Source organism: Haemorhous mexicanus, chromosome 1, assembly GCF_027477595.1.
Source record: "Haemorhous mexicanus isolate bHaeMex1 chromosome 1, bHaeMex1.pri, whole genome shotgun sequence".
Lineage (NCBI taxonomy): Eukaryota > Metazoa > Chordata > Aves > Passeriformes > Fringillidae > Haemorhous > Haemorhous mexicanus.
In genome coordinates this window covers 84537004-84557376 of record NC_082341.1, presented here as the reverse complement: position 1 = coordinate 84557376, position 20373 = coordinate 84537004, and the positions used below count along the sequence as shown (strand labels likewise).

At 38.6% G+C, this 20373-nt stretch overlaps 1 protein-coding gene across 1 annotated transcript; it reads right to left on the bottom strand.

Annotated features, from left to right (window-relative positions):
* Positions 1-213: 213 nt before the first annotated feature.
* Positions 214-20227, bottom strand: NSUN2 (NOP2/Sun RNA methyltransferase 2). Its single transcript, XM_059855143.1, has 19 exons — positions 20042-20227; positions 19803-19960; positions 19522-19626; positions 19306-19411; positions 18613-18684; positions 15944-16028; positions 14970-15162; positions 14517-14591; positions 13297-13427; positions 10277-10350; positions 7161-7291; positions 6487-6583; positions 5186-5361; positions 4595-4687; positions 4067-4202; positions 2720-2800; positions 2361-2499; positions 1427-1466; positions 214-770 (listed from the first exon to the last, which is right to left on the bottom strand). Exons 1-19 carry the CDS (start codon positions 20120-20122, stop codon positions 365-367), a joined length of 2379 nt encoding a protein of 792 aa, XP_059711126.1. The 5' UTR covers positions 20123-20227; the 3' UTR covers positions 214-364.
* Positions 20228-20373: the final 146 nt, after the last annotated feature.

The window sequence follows — 20373 nt, the reverse complement described above, 5'->3', positions numbered from 1 at the left end:
AATCTATGTGCTTTGAATGGAACCCCAGGTTTTTCTTCTGAAGGAATTTTTGACCAGTTACACACATGCAGTGCATTTGTGCATATCACTGTTCCATTAAAAATACAGACTTGAGATTTCACTGGAGCCTGGTCTGTTGCCAGCAACAGACACACAAACCCACCAATAAAAAGGACTTTAAAATGGTGAAAAGAAGACACACTTGAAGAGAAATCTCTTTATAGCTTTCATTTAAAATAAAAAATAGGTGAAACTTTAAAAGAAGAACATCCCATTCTAACCAAATTTTAAAATACAGTTTCATGCTAAAAGCAAAAGTCTGGATGTGAGCCTCCTGGAAGCTGTCAAGCAATACAGAAGAAACTTAATCTTTCACATTACTCGCATCCGTGTCTTTGCCTTCCTGACTTACATGAGTGTTGGCATTTTTACTAGATTGATCTAAATCCTCAATTTTATTTTCTATTTCCATAGCACTGCTTTTGACAGGACTCTGAGAAGACTCTTCACCTATTTCTGCTTCCATTTTTGCGACTAAATCATGTTCTTTATCTTCCACATCCATTCCTTCCTCTGTTTGCACCTGTCTGTGTTGAACTTCTTCCTCAGTTTTGTCTTCCAATTCCTCCTCTTTCCTCTTTGCTTTAAACACTTCAACTCCCATCATCCTCAGGTAATGGAGTCTCTCATTCTTGGGCACAAAGGCACGCAGTGATGTCTTCCCTTGCCAACCACACAGCACTATTGGACACTGAAGATCATGAGGTTTTCTACAAACAAGCAGTAAAGTTCAGTTAATTATGAGAGAGTTCATCTTCAAAACTTCATTTTATAGTCATACACCAATTCAGTTCTAACACTGAATGCATTTTGTAACTATTCACAGAAGATGAAAGTACATTGTTCTCCACTTCAACACCTACAGAGACACCTGCTTGTCTACAAGCAAGCATGCAAGCCAAAAACCAAGAAACTCAATGCTATTAAGTTTTTGCAACAAGCAAAATAATTTTCTGGCTCTTGGTTCAAAACTAATACAGGAACAGCAAAATGAAAGTTTACATTTAGAAAATTCTCAAAAGTTTTGTCCACAAAAGTTACTTTGTCCACAAAAAGGAACAATAAAAAGTATTTTTTCCATTCCAAATGCTGGACTTCACAGGGAAACAAACAAATAAATCACATGCAATTATCTCTTGATCTCTGGCACAACTACCAGCTCTCCTTTATGAAGCTAAATTCTACACTTGTTTTAAGAATTCACAGACAAGACAGCTTCTTTTCCTGTCTTATTCACTGCATCCTATATGGCTTTACTGTTTCCCTTACTGCATTTCTATGCCTCTACTTCTATTTTTGCTGAGTGAAAATAAATTCTTGTCCAGGTCTTAGGAGTGTATAAATGGAAAGCAACACATCTACTTACTCAGGGTCTGGGTCGTACTTCAGAACTATACTTCCCATCGCTACAGGGAAGGGGGAACAAAAACAAAACAGATGCGTTATTTGGTACAATGATACAATGAGTGTAATCTAAAAATGTTCAAGAAAACAAGTTTTTAGACAAACACAGTGCATGACATGGTTAGCAGTTATCCACATCAATACATTGAACTATAGACAATACCAGATTTTATTCCCTTTTTTTCAAACCAAAGTATTTACATGGTCACAGATGCAATTGCCAACATTGGCTCCTCCAAAATCTCAAACAAACAAATTAAAATACAAAATCCACACAGTGGATTAACTCAGTGAATCCAGCAAGAAACTTTTAATTAATTAAAATGAATGTAAGAGTATGCCAGACCAAACTTAGGAACATTTTTTTCTTCCCATTTTGTCTCATGAAACATGGAAGTACAAGGATCAGCAATGAATTGGAAATGAAACAATAAACAAAAGGCTGAAAACCAATTTTCATATCTTTAAGCATCCAGTGCAGAGGAAATGAAAAGTTTAATATGAGTAGACATCGCTCCCCATATTTATGGAATCAAATCCGAGTAACTACATTTGATACATAAGGTCATGACAAGCAATTGCAGATGACAAACAGTTTCAACTGGAGCATTAACAAGCAGAAAAACCAGAAGCATGTATAAAGTCTTTGTTCATCAGATATTTTAAATGCTGCCTCACAGCACTACTTTGCAGAAGTCGTAAGTTTGGCAACTCTTCTGTTCTCTAAAGCTCAAATTCCTCAGAGGCTGCAATCAGAAAGGACTACAATTTCTAGCAGCACACTGGCTATTTCGTCCAAACTTTTAGCAAACAAACACAGTTTATGCTGCAGGATTTCATAGCGTTCTGTGCAAAGAAGAAAAATAATTTTGTGATGGCAAAATTAGCAGGCTTACCCATATCTTTGACTTTCTTCTGTGTTTCACTGCTAAATTTACTTAAGAATGGATTTTCCTGGGTTAGCAGAATTTTGACATCCTCTATGCAGACGTTTATAATCCTTGCATGAATGAATGGGTACAGAGTATAAATGCCCTGTTTAATAAATAAAGACAATTATTTCAAAATTTAACCACTGATTTCTGAAGGAAGAGAGTTAAAAACCGTATGCGCTTTACCTAATACCAGAAAAAAAAATTTAAACCATAATGAAAATGTCAATTACCATTAATCTGACAAAGTTAATGCCAGCTGTCTTATGGGCTCTCGAGGAAACCAAAGTATCTCCTTTGAGAACACAGTGCTATGCAATTACCTCTTGTGCTAATCTGAAGGCACATCCAAACTGTTCACCATCACTGTTGCGAGACCAGACTTTTATCCCTGTGTTGATAACCTGCAAACAGCAAAGCCAATAAACATCAGTAGGGAACATTAATAATAATTAATAAACATCATTAGGGGAATTCTAAATTACCACTCTGAACTTGTTTTTTCCTCAACTCTTCGACTAAAAGTTCATTTGCACTGAATACTGAATTAATGTGAAAATTCCATTTCAAGGGAAAAGAATTCCATTCAAGAGAAAAAGGAACTCCTGCTATAAAAATGTGGCTCTCCCTCAACATAAAATGCCTTTCTTCCTTTCCATACTGAAAACTGAATAGCGTGAGGAAGTGGCAGTTTTAAAAAGAGGGCAAGAAACTACTAATATCTAATTTTAATTTGAGTAAGAATTTTCTGTATGATTCTGGGAAAGTCAGTCAAGGGCAGGATTTCAAAAATGTACAAGTGATTACTATTTGGACACTATCCTTTGTGGTACTCAAAGCCTCACTACCTAATATAATGCACCAGTTTCTTAAAATTTTGTCACTTATGTAGCCATTTCCTGCATAGGGGATAAAAGAATAACTGTTTACCCATCTCAAAGATCTGTTGCAAAGATGTACTGAATATCCTCAAAAACGTTCAAGATTTAACTGGATGAGGCCCCAGAATGTATCTGATCTAGCTCTGAAGTCAGCTCTGTTTGATGTAGGAAGGAAGCTGGACTACATAACTCATTCCAACCTAAATTACACAATGACTTTTGAGACAAATCTTTAGCATTTGCAAGACATTTTCCACAGGGAATAATAAAAAAAATTTCCCTCTATTCACAAAAACTACTTATTATCCCATTATCACTCAGCTTAATGAACTTTCAAAATGTTTAATTATTAAAATTACTTTGAAACAATATCCCTGTGTAACACAGCCAGTAAATAATTCAGCTGAACTTATCTTTTTGGTTGGCTTTCAAAGCTCTTAATACTTTTATAATTAAGGGGGTGATAAAAACAACATCATCAATGCAAACATGTAATGTTACCTGAAGACTACATAAAAATGCTGGCACACACACAACAGTTATATATTCCCTTTCTCTACTTTTAAGTTCTCTTTCATCCACCAAATATGTGTACTGATTTTTATCTCAGAGACTGTTATTTACCTCTCAGAGTCAACTTTTCATCTCTAACACAGGAGGGACAGAGAGGAAAACATTAATCTAGACTTAAAAAAAAAAAATACAGCCTGTCAGAGGGCTAATCCTCTATGTAAACAGAGCACACTTGGCAAGTTCAAGGAGATAGACACTGATGCTTATGAACCATACCTTCATCTTCTCACTATTGTTCAGAAGCACATTCCTTAGCTCCTTAGAAACCATGTACAGCTGCCTCTTTTTTCCTTCTTGAGTTCGAGTCAGTAAATTCATCTTGGGAAATGATGGGTCCAATGCATAAAACTTCCTGTGGCCATAATACTTGTTTTGATTAACTGAGCAATAAAATCACATACTCAAAATGCATGGTTTAGCCCATTTCCTCCAGCTATCTCTGCAAACACTTAGCACTTTGGCTTCAGAACACAAAGATTAGACTTTCTAAGCTGCATGACATCAGAAAAGACAAGCTGTTATAGAGACTGAGACACACTGGAAAATTTCCAGTACAAACTCTAGCTGGCTATTTTCATTTAAGTATTTAAGTGTTGAGGAGAGGGGGCCCTGGTGCAAAGTCAGGCAAAAGCTGTTATGCAAGACCAACGAGACCCATCCTTTGTAATGAACCAAACTTGAACTACTAACATCCCTGAACTAACAGGAATCTTACTGCCAAAACAGACACATCTTTTTTCTTACTGGATAGGAATGAACAATGGATCATCTTCAGGGAGAAACACAAAGGGGTCTTCTTTAAAACCAAACAACTTCATTTTTTTAGATGGTGGTGGTCTGGAAAGGAAGTAACATTGCATTGTCAATTTCACTAAAATTTTGCTTGCTTCAAAATCAGTATATTCAGTTCATTTAGTCAACACAGTACGCCAAAGAGAATATTGGCATTTTCTTGTGCTTCACTAACACTACACACAGTTTAACTTGTTAAAATAAGGAAATCAAGCAGTGCTTGGAAACAGAGTTCACAAAAACAAGTAAACAGAGATTTCTGATGGAATGATTATTAAGGCAATACAGATCTTCCAGCTTCTGAAAGTATTTTTTCCCTTAACAGAGAAGAAAGTATCAGCAGACTTAACAACCGCTAATAAAAAAACTGGTTATTTTCCAAACTTGCTGAATGGAACACAGATGAGACAGAAAACATGGAAATGCAAGACAACTGAATGAATGAATGAATTTTTTTGATGGACTTCTAAATTACAAAATAACTAAAGAATACTCAGGAATTGCAGAGCTGTCACAGGACAAATACTTAGATGTGGTCCTTACCCGCATACTCCTTCCTTTTTACTCTGCTCAGCGTCCAAATTCTGCAATTCTTGCATTTTCTTAGACTCTTCATTTTCAGCATGTGTTGGTTCTTCAATAATACAGTCAGAACCATTACCTGAATTAGCTGCTGTCACTTCAGTATCTCCTGTTCTTTGTGGTAATTTCTGATGAACCTATTTCAAATTACAGTATTTTCAAAAAAGCAAAAGTAGCATCCAACTTGTAACAGAAGGCACCTATGTTCTCTTTGTATGTGCTTAATTCCTGTCAATTTGTATGCAAGTGCTTAAACAGATCCATTCAGGGAGTTAATCTGATTACTAGATCAAGATACCACTATAAATTGCATTTACCTCCAGTACTGATCTGGATAGTTTCATACCAACTGCCCAAGAAAGCTATTTTTTTACCATCTATAAAATCATGTTCAAGCCCTGAGAGAAGACTATTTTGAAACAGGATGTGCTGTTTTCCTCCTAACACTCAAAGTGACATATGCATCCTGCTGCTGCACACCTTCTGTAAGAGTGCTACGATGTTTTAACTTAGAACATCATAAACTATTTGGAGGGTGCTTACTTCTGAATAAATTCTGCTTCCTATTGCCACATACATTTTACTCATAAGTTGTTCTAATGAAGCAAATCAAATAAACACCTAAAAGGGATTCACAACAGAAGTTCTCACAGACATGACAATCTAAGAGATCAAATAAATCACATCAACTTAAAACCCTGTTGACAGGATTTTAAAGACAATTGACAACAAATGGATTAAAGTCAGATGGCTGAAGCTGCTGCTCCAAACAGTTTTACATCCACTCCCTGTGCTGCTGATCTGCTAATCTGCTAGTGAATCACTCCTGAGCAACCAGCCACAGAGTGAGATAAACTGACATCAGAATTAGCTTACAACACAGCAGAAAAAAGCCTTTTAGCAGGGGACCACACACAGCTGAAGGAAGTGACAGCTTTAGCTATCCGATATAATCTGCTTCTGTAATTCTTTCAAAGCCTTAATTTTAGGGTCAAGATTTAGCTTGTTATTTTACTACCATTTCAAAATCCCTTTTCTTTTCATTTTTTTTTCTATTTTAAAAGTTTTCATGGTTTTTTCATAAGTACTTCTTTAGTACTTCACAGATTTAGGAATTTATTTTTAATTGATACACTGAACTATAATGAAGGGCAGATACAGAACAGCTATAGTATGTCTTCTATTACGCGGAAATTCAAAAAAAAAAAAAAGCCCAAAACATTATTAGTAATTTAAATTTTAGATAATCTAAAGGAAGTTACCTTAGGCTGACGTTTATTCCATGGCATTGGAGACTTTTTTATTAAGACAGCCACAAAGAAGCCACCTGTGTTCTGGTGATGTGGTAATATCCTAAGACTAGAGAAAAAAGAAAAAAAATGTAGCAGCACATTCATTGCTGCATTCATAATCACAAGACACTAGAAGGCCCACATTTATACTTACTTTCAGGATAAGGTAAGTATTCCTAGTAGGATTGTGCAGATTTAATTTATCAAACTACAAACAGGATCTAAATAGAGCACTCTGGCAAAATTACTTCCATCAACGCAACACATTCATTCACTGTTCACACTTGAGCTTTAATGACTCATTTCTAAATAATATTTTTAGAATAGCTGTGGAAAGCCTTTAAAAGCAAGTAAGTCACACTGTCAATATGTTAAAGTTTTACATACTTTTTCAATATTTTTGACTGTTTATCTCTATGGGATGCAAAGAATTTGACCTTTTCATGTGAGCACTTATTCCTCTTATGCAACTTGAAGTAATTTCTCCTGATCCACTGGAGTTAAAATATTGTGCACTGCCATGACATATGAAGCAATCAAAATATACTCAAACCTACACATTCCTAATCTGACCTAATTATAATTTGCCCACAACCATACATGTTACCTCAAATCCTCATAAGATTTACTCTGGGAAAACTTACCAGCGCTCCAGATTCATTGCCTTTAGCTTCTCTTCATCTTTCACTGGAAACATAGTAGGACGTATTTGTGTTTGTCTATTTGAAGGCACATCTTTCCACTCCTCAAACCACTGCCCATCTTTCAGCATCACCTTCAAAGGGGTAAATATAAATTCAGTGAAGAATATAGGTCACCATTTTACAAGTTTTAATTAAAATACTTGCAAACTAAGGTTCAGACACCAAAACAAAAAAGTTATTTTCTGGTACAGAAAATTAAGTTACTTTAAGTGTATTGTTTCTTTGTGCATTGTACATGTGCACTTCAGAGTAGAAGATTCTTGCCAGCTGCAGCTCCACTTCATATACTTCTAAAAGAAAGCATACAGTCAAAGTGCAGATTGATGCTGAATCAACTGCAAAGATCTCTGTTGACCTGTCAAAACATGTGAACTAGCAAAATGCAGTGGAAGGACAGTGGTGAAATATATAAGATCAGTGAGCTATCAGATTTAAGATACACTGTTCCTTTTTTCCCATGAGACTGGCTGTGAAATGTTGTGTTACAGGCATTTTCCAAGCAGCATACAAGGGAAAAGAGCTACTGCAGTCTAGTAAAGATCAGAACTGAAGAATCCCAATTTCCTTACATAAGGAATATGCAAGAGTGCAACACAACAGCTTGGTAGGCAGAAAGCAGCATGATACAGGCATATACAAGTCACTGACAGAGATGAGTTTGTGGAGAGTTGCTGAAGAAATGTCCCCATGAATTTTATAGCACCTGTACCTTTATTTAGAACTCAAAACTTATCTACAGATCCGCTCTAAGACACTGTGTAGACATAACATCACCTCAGTATGGCTAAGGGCCAAAGCTTTTGATGGACTCTTAAGATACAAGCAGAAGGTTAGAGCCACAGCTCTTACAGGAAGGCATTTGGAATGCTCTTCAAGCAATGATACCAAAGTGAAAAAATAAGCCAGGGAAATTTTGACTTCAGAGCTCTAGATGCCTGGTTTTGTACTGGATGCTAAAGTTGTAAGAAGGGTCGCAAATGGGGATGCACAAGGCAAATGCCTAAAATTAATCACTGAAATGAAGGCCCATTTTTGTTGTTAAGGCAACAAAGTAGTTGCAGTGATGGCAACTTCAGGACTGGCAAACATGGTGAAGCAGTTTCATGCATCTCACTGTGACTGTCTTGAAAGTTGAATCAAGTGCTCTAGTGGAAACTGAAATGTAACATTTATCTAGACTACGATTTCACTAAGAACTTTGGAATGCAGATTTCAACATCATCAAGTCTGGCACTTCTCACTGATCAGATCACACCTTGTGCCTTTCTACATTTCCTGAAATAGAAATTACTGTACTTTCAGAATTAGTATTTCAAATCAAAATATGCTACATTTCATAGTGCTAGATGGAGACAAGACAGACTGTACTTCTGAACTGCTCTTCTTTGGAAGTCATGACTCAAGCTTGAGAAAAACCAACAATAGGACTGATAAATAACCGAAGTCTAAAAAAAAAAACTATTTTGGTTTTACCAGAAAAACTGCCTATCAGTCCTGTGCTGTTCAGATTTGGTTTACCAGCCTAACTGGTAAGTTGGTGTGACTGGTAGAATGACAAAGCACCAAAGAACACTCTGAACTCTTCTCTATTGCACATTTTACTGACCGCCTGTTAGAGCAGAAGGAAGAGTAAAAGTGTTGCAGGAACAGATGACCAAATCTGGAGTTAAAAAGGTGTCTTCCTTCAAGCCCAAAATAATTCACTGGAGTTCACTCATCATCTGGCTTAAGGAGGGAGTACTGAATACTATTTCCAAGCACCCAAGTGTCCCTTGAACAAAACCTTATTTTTGTTTTTGCTGTTTCCAGAGATTTACAATCAACTGATGTTCAGGAATATTCAATGCAATAAGTCACAGAGCTCCTAGAAAACAAATGCTGCACCAGGGAACAAAAAAACTACACCAAGTAAAAACAGCACCGAAGTAAGCAACTACATCCATAGTGGCACGCTAGCCAGTGAGGCATGAAAATATACAGTAGCAGAAAATCAGGTCTGAAGAAAGTCTGGCAAACTTTCACACATTTTATCACACTAGTTTTTAAAAGTTATTAGGGAGATTTATATTTCAACTGCAAACAGAGAAATAGATGCTACAGGGAATAGAAAATGTCCTTAGTGATCCTTATAGAAATATATATATATATAGTGCCTTTATGGAGTACCAAAAAAGGGTAAAATTAAGATCACAGAGCCACAGTTATGCATTACATTTATTCTTCAGGTACAAGTATACAGTGTAAACTTTAGGAACTGTAAGAAGAAAGAAATCAACTAGTTGCTAAGCTGCATTTCCAGTAGCAAAACAGATACAAATCTTTATTCCCTGCACCTTGTTCATTAGCCTGTACACAAGCATAAACCTACCTGGCATTGCAAGAGACTAGTGAGATGGTAAGACAGAAGACCCAATGGCATTGCAAAGGCACACACTCATAACTAAAATCTAATCAGTATCTTTCCCCACTACCACAATGGCCTTCTACTTTTTTTGACTATACTCTTGACAGGAAGCTGAAGCAGCTTTGGGTTTTTTGCCCCTCCCTATTAGTTTGTTTCCAGAACTGAAATCATTTAAGGCCTGGAACAAAATACAGGATTCTATTACTATTCTAGGATTAGTCACATCACTGCAGGCTTTACAGCTTATTTGCAGAAAGAGTTTCACAGCTTTTACTTCCAAATGAAATAAAATGGACCAGCTGAAGCACTGCAGAATCTAACATTCACGGACCCTGAAGACAGAGATATATGGCTAACATTAAAAGTGGCTGAAATTATGTTGCCATCTACAGGCCACATACACACAACAGAATAGGGAACTGTAGCAAGAAAGCGTAGGAGACAGGAAAGAAACCTAGAGGTAAGGAGAGAGCTGATGAGAAGAAAGAACCCACCCTTGCAAAGATTTTCAGCTTAGTTCTCTCCCCTAAACATCAAATCACTGCCATTAATGCAGCTCAACCTAATTTTGTGAAATGTTACACTTCAGAATTTCCCTAATTTAACACTCTACCACAGACCAAGAACTTCACAAAAATATCAGGTTAAATACCTTCCATTTTGTAATTCCTGGCATCCTCTTCAAACCTGGTAACTCAGAAGAGACATCAGCAAGTTCTAAGGCACCTGAAATCCCAAGCACATAAACTTTTTGAAAACAGAATTCAAGAGTTATGTTGCCAATTGACTTTCACAAAAATAGTTTTCCCTCAAGTTTTAAGCCATTTTATGAATAGTACTTTTTAAAATTTTCAAGAAATAAAATGCTATACAACTTCTACCACTTATATTAACAAAGAAGGTGGGAAGAACTGTTTATAACAACTACATAAGATACGACCATAAATTACCCAAAATATAATGGTTAGATATTTTTGTAGCAGCAGCAGAGAAATACTCTACAACCTGTTTCATTAAACATCAGTGTTCTAAGCAATGGAATCACTGAAGTTCTTATTCTCATTTATTCAGCATTTGGATTTACTACACTGATTAAGTATTTTTCAGGGAATAACTTTTGGTATAACTAAGCCTTCTGAAATGCCTACAATATTCTCATTTCAAGGACTTACAATCTCACTATATTACAGTGAGAGAGGAAAGAGAATTTGTTATTTTTAAAACGGAAAGGAAAATTCCAAACTTTTAACACTAACATGACAGAAGACTATGTGCCTAAAATATATCAAATTACTACAAGAAACATCAACAGCTTAATTTACTGAATAAAATCTTCAAGCTGCCTAAAGTCTAGAAGGAATTATATAAAAATTTACTGCTTAAATAGGTGAACTCCCTAGAAAATAATAACTTTTAACATTGCTTTTCTGTGATTCTAAATACTTATATTATTTATACTCTACATGACTATGACCATTTACTCTTACAGTGACAGCTTAAGTAAGTCTTTCAAATAAATGAAAAGGAGATACATGAATTCATAGAAAAAATCAAAAATGACATCTCAAATGTGATTACACTTGATGTTTTGCATCATCCTTTGAATACTTCTGCCTCCTTACAGCATGACTTCAGTTGACGTCTCAAGACTACATCAGACTTATCAGGCACTGAAGAGTCTGTCACAAGTGCTACAGTTTCCAATAGCTGCTACATGGTACAAAAAGGCCTTCTCCCTTCTCCCTCATGCCTAAGGGGAAAGCAATCTCTCATCTTCTTCTGCTTCAGCAAGGTAGCACTGCCAGACTACCAACAAACCTTCTGGACTGACCTGAACTAATTCTTGAGGTACAAAGCCCCTTGCAGACCACCGCACTACCTCTTTACTACTACCTGCTTAAGCTACACCTGTGTTCAAGTTTCAAGGATAACATCCACTTGCTGGGACACATCACAGCCTCCAAGTATGCCTCAAAACACCTCCACTGGGCAGAGACTAGATCTGAACATCATAGCCAGTCCTTCCTTTAAAGTATTGAATTTCCCCCAGGCGCTGCAATTGCTTGCCTCCACATCCTGCTGCTTTTGCGTTCCTATCCCAACTAGATCTTACTGCTTTCCAATCTTGTCACTGTTAAAATTAATGCTCGCTTAGTATGGCCTCCAATAAGCCAAGCATACTGTAATTCACTGGAAACATGTATATGATTACCAAAGAAATTACTTCTAAATAAAAATGTTCTTTCACAGAATCAGCCGAGTTGGAAGAGACTCACCAAGATCACCGGGTCCAACTCAGGCCCTCTGCAGGACACCCCACGAGTCACACCCTGTGCCTGAGAGCACTGTCCAAACGCTTCTTGAACTGTTGAGCTGCGACAACTCCCCTGGGGAGCCTGTTCCAGTGCCCAGCCACCCTCTGGGTGATAAACCTTTGCCTGATATCCAATCTAAACCTACCCTGACACAACTTCAGGCCATTTCCATGGGTCCTGTCACCGGTCACCTGCCCTTCCTCTTCCCTTCACAAGGAAGCTTCAGACTGCAATGAGGTCTCCCCTCAGTCTCCTCCAGCCACTCATCATCAGGCTTTTCCTGTAGGCCCTTTATCACCTTTGCTGCCCTCCTTTGCATGCTCTCTAATAGTTTAATGACTTTCTTATAAAAAAATGATCAAAACTGCACATAGGACATAAGATGAAGCTGCCCCAGTGCACAGAAGAGTGGGAGTAGAAATGACAGTCAATTCCTAATCAACCTGCAAACACTTTAGCTAAAGTGCTGGTTTTAAGATAATGAAATTTCATGCATAATTGGGGGCAGAATAGCTACTGGCACAAAGCAAACATTACACAAAACAAGCTACCAACTTCCAGAGTAAGTGCAGCTCCAGGAGCAATAGAGCTGCTTCTGCTCTGTAAAAGGCTCAACTTTAAAAAGTCTGTGGAACTTTTCATGCCAAATCCAATTAGATGTTTCCAAATTTCAGGTCATTGATTCAGAAAAAAACAGTATACACCAGCTACTAAATGGGCTGCTGAACCCTACTATCACAAAGTGATGCAGTGCAGCTTCCCAGCTCATCTGTTTTTCTACCTCTTGTAACCTCAGCCTTCACATTCAAGCCAAAAATGCAAAAAAGCCCCCTGGGTTTAAACACATTAAAAATACAATCATGTCAAAATGTGGGGCAAAGGATGCTAAAGGTATCAGTGACTCCCACCTACTGGTGTACAATTACTTCACTCTTAACTGCTTAACTACACCCCAGGCTTTTTACTCCTAGAGTGCACAGCAGCAATGTTCCACACTGAGTTTTCCAAAGCAATTACAGATGTCAGACATGGATTCCAACCAGTGAAAGCAGTCAGTGGAAGCCAGATAACAAAGACTGAATGCCACTGATCTGTAGAAGTGTCTTCTGTGTCATTAACACAACTCTTCAGGTTTTGTATTTGCAGCTGATACACTCCCATTTAAGAAAACGGCTCATAGCAACATTAATGAAATCCTACTGGTACCAAAAGATTTCCATAGTTGTGGAAAGTAGCAGCATATTACCCACACTAAGATTATCACTAGTACCATCATACACATAGCCTTTTTTGGCTGAGAGAAAAAAATAAATGAAAATGAAAGAGTTCCCCACTCTGTTCAAGCTTGCATTCTCACCTTGACTCTTTTCCAGCAGAGATGCGATCACAGCTTCATTTTCGATGGGATTCAAGGAACACGTGGAATACACCATTCTCCCGCCTTCTGCCAGCTGCTCAACACCACGGGTTGCAATTCTCAACTGCAAACTAACAGAACACTCTTGGTCTAGCCAGCTATCATTCAGGAACCCACCCAAAGCTTTACTGTAGACACACAACTCTGCAGAGACTAAGCCAGCACTTGGGCATTTCTACAGCTGTCAGAACTACACAAATTATAGTCAGTGCTGAACTAAGTCAGCTTAGTGCAGTCTATACTGCAGACACACTCACAATGACACCTATTAAATTAGGTCAAATATTAACACTAACGCAGCATAACTTTGAACATAACATTCTCTATTCTGTTCTTTCTAGTGCCCAATCAGTTTTATTAAGAACTACTCAAAACTAAAAAAGTAACACCTGAAAACATGATTCTTCTCAGAAATCCAGTTAAATGAGGGATAATCTGACTATTACAAATATTATGTACAACATAGTTTAACTAGCAGTGGACTTCTGAGAAAGGTATCACTGAGCCGGAATATGAGTTTAGACTCTACCTGCATACTTCCAACTAAAATGAGACCTGCAAAAATGAATGAGTTGCCAAGAAGTCATAGGTCAGCTGAGTCACAGTAACCAATGGTATCCCCAACTTGTTAAAAATACACAGCAAAATGTTCTGAGGTTTTTTTTATCTTTTCAATTACTACATTTTGCCATGTGCCTTCACTAGGCTAAGTACTTATTCACTATCAGTTTACATATATCCATCTCAGGTAACTGAAACCATTTGTATATGATCTCTAGAATACTAAAGACTTTAGAATATCACTAATAAATTTTACAACTTTCTGTATTTTCCAGCAGTATTACACCTGCCTAAATGCTAATAAATCCCAACCAAGTGATTTCTTCCATTTTATTAGCTATACTGTCTAAATCAATTCAATAAATAATTACATGACAGGTATTCATAACAATACAAGAAATTTAGATTCACATGCTTCCATCCTGACATCTGAAACCCTACACTTCCTCTCAATAGCACTAAGCTCTTGATTTGAGAGAAAAATGACTCCTCCTACTCTCCACTTTGTCATATTAACATGTGAATGCCTGCAGATGTTAAAGATATAGAAAAAGGAGAGGAAAATGAAAGAAGTGCAGATGTGCAATAAGCATTTTTACCCATGGAGCTGCAAACTGTTTTGTGTTGTCCACTTCTTCCACACATCAATGTTTTTCCTCATGGTTCCATCTCCGCTGCAACAGAGATCAAACAGATTTGTATTATTTGTGTGTAAGACTCTTTCCATATCAAAGCCATTTACAGCAGCACAATAGCAGTCCCTCTCCCTTGTAACTAGTTCTCCTACACTGTTCTGTTTTGCTTCCTCACTGCCTTTGTATTTCAGTATCCTCAACATAAGGTCAAAATTTGAAGCCCTTTAACTGATCAAATTTAAGGACCGCTTGGAATGAAAAAATTCACCTCGACTCTGTATCCCCACACTTAAAAGGCATTCCAAACTATAAATCCTAACTCACTAACCTACAAAAGGCACAATTCAGTAATATAAAAAAATTAGCACTGCACTTAAAGCAGTAAAATCCATGTATTCAAGTTTATGTGCAAGGTACCTGCAGGGGACATCACATAAAATCCTGTCATAGAAGAGGATCTCTTTTCTTCCATCAACATCTATTTGAAGGTTAGGAATGCTGGAGGCATCATGATTTACCACCATGATGCAAGGACTGTTTAATCTCTTAGCCTGATGAACCAGCAAATAGCAGCGCTTGTTGTCAACATCATTGGCAATTACAAAACCACCTGGGAACATAAAAAAGTAGGAAAATCCTTTACTATTCAACAGACAAATAATTTTACATAGTTTATTACCTTATCTCTGAAAGTTCCGTAAACCTTTCACTGGAGATTTTTACTTAAAAGACTGCTCATGAATAGGGGAGCCCTTGCTGAGTGTAAAATACCTTAAAGCATATTGCAGGTTAATTGATGTGTCAGTCTCAAGTTTTAGCTCCCATCCTCTGGCAGTAAGACACAGCCAAGGGCCCTTCCACTTTTGAAAGGAAAACCTCTAAAACAGAAAAAACTCCCACTGTCACCACAGGCAATCTCCACATCCGCGAATTTTCAGTACAATACAGAAAGGATCCACACATTCTCTACAACTTTACAGTGTCAAGGGGCAATATTTTCTGTGAGCATCTAACCAAAAATAAAGATTCTGAAGTTTACAAAACCAATAAATATCACAATTTCTTCAAGTCTAAAGCAGTTTAATCCAGTGTTTGCAGGACACCATGAAAGCTGGGCTGCCATCTACTAAGTAAACCTGGTATATATACAGAAATAAAGCTCTGATCACAGGTACTGCAATCTGAACTCTAAAGATAGATATAATTCACGTCTGTTTTTCAAGCAAAGGAAGCCCATGAAGTTTCCAATCTTTAATCTTTAATCTCATAACAATCTCTTGGGGAATTCAGTATGTAGTTAAATGCAGTTACTCATCTGTGACATTAAAAACAATCTACTACAAGGAAAAGCAGAAATGCCAAGTCACAAGTTTTTAGTTTTCCAGACTTACTGGGAAAGGGAACATTCATGTCTGCATGCAACATTTCAATGAGCTGTGCAGTCTTAGATCCAGGAGCAGCACACATATCTAGAATCTAGAACATAGGAAAAAATTAAAAATTCCTGCCTTGCACTTTTTCAGTACTTGAGAAATTTACTATGCTCTTGTTTAAATTAGGTATTTTTGAATATGTAGGATTATGACTGCTCTGAACACCAGTTTGAAAAAAACAAAATACAATCCTGTTCTTTGGATGTTTTACCTTTAAAGGCTGAAAATATAAAAAGGACTTCAGTTTGTAAGGAACAAAAACATCAGCTGAAATACAATTTGAAAGAGGAACCCAAATACAGATTTGGGGATATGATCCTTTTACCAGTTCACAAACAATTCCAGCTGAAGTTACCTGCAACTTTACATATATACACCTATATTGAAGACAAAGTTACATTCAAGAGCAAATAGTACTTTTCTTTAAACTATTAATAAATTAATCAGAGACAGCAGTGTATACAGATTTTATAAAAATTAATTGTTGTCCTTCCCCACACATTTACATTTCAATGCACACAATCAGGGCAGTATAGATCTCCTGCTTCTTTATCTTGGAAGAAGCACTTGGGAAGTGTTTGAACTGCCCTGAGGCAGCTGAACATAACAGCAGAGACACCAACACCTAAATTCTAGTGTGTTTCTCCCTCTTAATAAATCAGTTACTCAGCTTGTGATGGAGTCATTGGCAGAGTCACATTCACATCAAAAGAAATGACATCTCAAACCATTCTCTTAAGCAAAGAAGCTTAGAGTCTTTCCTCTTGCCTAGTTACAGATTTCCAGAAACCTATGTCTATCTCCTGGCCCTTTGGCTCCAGTAAAAATCAGCTGAGATCGTGCAACAGGATAAAGGATGGGAATGATCTGCTCAGATCCTCATGCGAGGATCATCCTGGCACAAACAAGACTAAACCAGGAGAGTCCCCAGAGAAACACAAAGAGAGCTCCAGGGAATGTGTGGTAAGTGCTGCCATGCAGCAGTGCTAACACATCACGGAACACACCCTACAAGACAGTATCAGATCTGCTGTTTAAATTAGGAGATGTGATGCTACTGTTTTCTACTTTAGCAGATAATGCAAAAGATTATGAAGAATATACAAGGCTAAACATATTCTAAAACTGTCCAGCAAACTGGTGGTGGGGGAAAATTAAATGGGAAAAATAGATTAAAAATGAACACAGCTATGGGAATGCTTGACAATCATTAATTTTATCCTTGTGGAAGACTGAATCAGCATGTTAGACGTGACATACAGAACATGCTGGTTAAGCAAAAGTAACCTGCAATTCTGGTCCTAAGAAGCAGCTCCTAAACTAAGGCACTAAGGACCATAAAAGGTCCTAAATAACAAGTCAGGGTACCATTACATCATTAAACATTTGTTGTTTTGGCACAAGAGAGGATAAAGAACCTATTCTTAGTCTGATTTATGAAATTTCTCGCATTTCTCGAAAATGCCGTAATACTCACCTAAATGAAATATTCAATGTAAAGCCTACATACTGCTAGCCTATCATATATAGTGTAAGGTGTGTGCAAAAATATCCCCACAATTTGTGTTTTCCTTTAAGACAAATGTGTTCACCCCCTGTTCAATTCCAAACAGAACTAAAAATACACCTGGGACACATCAGGACCAAGACTTTCAATTTACTATTCACTTAAAAGAGATGAGAAGACCTTGCCTCACATAAAACAGCCATAACTGACATACACTGGGTTGGGGTGAAAAGTAGGAGAAGAAAAGATGAAAAGCTACATATACTAAGTAATGTTAATATAAAAACAACTGTGTACAAACTAGTCTTTAAAACACGTCAGAAGTTTGATAAACATAAAATTTTAAGATACAGCATGAAAACTTAAGAAAGAAGAACACAATGTGGCTGCTTGAGATAGCAAGGCAACTAGCTCATTAATTTAACAGATTAAGAGAGTAAGGCTGCCTGACAGATTCAATCTGTAAACAAGCACAGAGTATGAAAACACCACAAAGTTAGAACAGAAAGTTTGCTACCAGATATCCTCATTCCTATGGCATGCCCTAAGAAAATACCATGGACATTCCCTACACACTTCAGTTAAAGTTAGCACCCTATAGTCCTTAGCCACCACCAACAGCATGTTCCAGCTCACCCAAAATATTTCATCTAACAGATTATTTATAGAGTAGAATTTTTCAGCTCCTTCAAAAGGCACAGAGGAGAGAAATCTACAAGGTAGGGATAATTATCAGTTGCACCTTGAAAACTATATCTGTTCAGTGTGATGGAGAGAGAGTTAAAAATAGTCACCTTACTTTAAAAGCAGGTTATAACAAGAGTACATAACTCAGATGCAGCTAAACATATTTACACTTTGAAAACAAGACTATGCAACTGCCTAAAATTGAAGTGTTTTTTGCAAGGTATTACACACAGCTGAAAAAGGAGATGTTCCTTTGATAGTGTTTTTGTGATCTGAACATTAGTTGAATGTTGCTGTTGATGTGCAGAAAGCATAAAATGTACCAACACAAAACAGAACTGAGTATTAGCCCTGATACTGCTCTTGTGATTTGTAGCTCAATTAAGCTAATTTCAGAAAAAAAACTTCAGCATACATTATATTCAAGACTTACCTTATGATGAGGGCTAACATTAAGCAGCAGAGGTGGGATCATACTAACAGCCTCCTGACGACTGATGTTTCCCTTGAAAGGAAAAAATAAATTAAATTTGCTTTTATTCCATGAAAGAATGCATTTCTTTTGCAATAAAACTTTTAAATTGCTATGTAATAAAATAAGAAAGCAGTCAGAAACACGCAACTATAAGCTTAAGACTAAATTCTGTTAGAATCTAACAAAAAAAAAACAAAATCACAGTATCTCACCCGATTGTAATTTCTAACAATTGTGTATTTACTCTAATTGTATTAATGCTGCAGTTTCTGCTCAAAAGAGAGGAGCAACCGGCTTGAATCAAGTGACAAACATCCATCACTTAAATGCTGTCATGCCCATGCATGCATTTTTTATCAGGTTTAAATATTTGGTTTCTAACAGCAACTGATCATTTTACAGGCACTCATTTTAACATCCCAAACAACAGCAAAAAAATATAATTCGTTTAGGCAAATATTTGTAGCTGCAGTTATGCACCAGAATCATTGGATGCACCACTACCAACTGCACAGCAAAATCCAGATTCTTCTGAGCTATTCAAATTCTGAGAGAAAAAGTAAAGTATCCATCTTTCATAATGTATTTCAATAAAATATTGTTCAGGATATGCCAGAAAAAAAAAAAAATCAAGATCTATCCAAAACTTACACATTCTGTCTCGCTAACCAGAAACTGATGAAACTTCTCCAGTTGTGGGGACTTGCGTAGGATTTTTCTACTCAAGTTAGTGTGCCAGGCTAACTCTTCAGGATACCTGGTGGAAAAGAGATGGGAAAAGAACAGAGACAGAAGAAATACACGGATAAGCCAGGCTGGTTGGTGGGAACCATGCAGAAGGCCTATTCTCGCCTCCAGATCACTCACCAGCTCAGCGACTGCGGCATCTCGACTTTTTGGCCATCCACCTCCAGGTCCTGCAGCTCTCGGAAGTACTTTTCCTTCAAGCAGTGGAGAATCTCTCTAGCGTGGCTGCATGCGAGAGACACCCGGAGGGACACCGGATGGAGAATCACAGAATCACAGCACGGTTCGGGTCGGAAGGAGCCCTAAGGATGGCGCAGTTCCACCCCCCTGCCGTGGGTGGGACACCTCCCCGTGCGCCGGGCGGCTCTGGCAGCCGCTGTCCGGGAGCCCCCAGCCCGTACCTGCGGTAGCCGGTGATGCGCAGCGTGGCGGGCAGCGGCTCCCGCAGCGCCGCCATGAACGCGTCCCACTCTCCGGCGGGCACGATGCCCAGCTCCCGGTAGTACCGCTCGAACAGCTCGTTCTCCTTCACGATCTCGGGGTAGCCGCCGGCCCAGCCCTGAAGAAAAGCGCCGCCGCCGTCAGCCCGGCGGCCCCGGCACTCCCCGCCCCGCTTCACCTCCCCCGGCCCGGCTCTCACCGCCTGGTCCCCGCCGCCGCCCCGCTCCTGCCGCTCCTGTCGCTGCTGCTGTCGCCGACGGTCCCGCGCCCTGCGGCCCATGGCAGCCAGGCGGCGGCCGAGCCGCGCCACCAGCCCCGCCGTGAGGAAGAGCGGCGGCTCCCGCTTTGCTCCCGCTCGCGGCCGGCCGGAGGGACCGCGCGGCTGCCGCGTGCTCCCGGCGCGCACGCGCGGGCCCGCCTTCTCCCGGCGCTGCTTCCCGGCGCTCCTTCCCGGCGGAACTTCCCGAGCGCCCGGCCCAGCCCGGCCCGGCTCGGCCCCACCCACAACGGGCGGGCGGGGGCGGGGCGGCG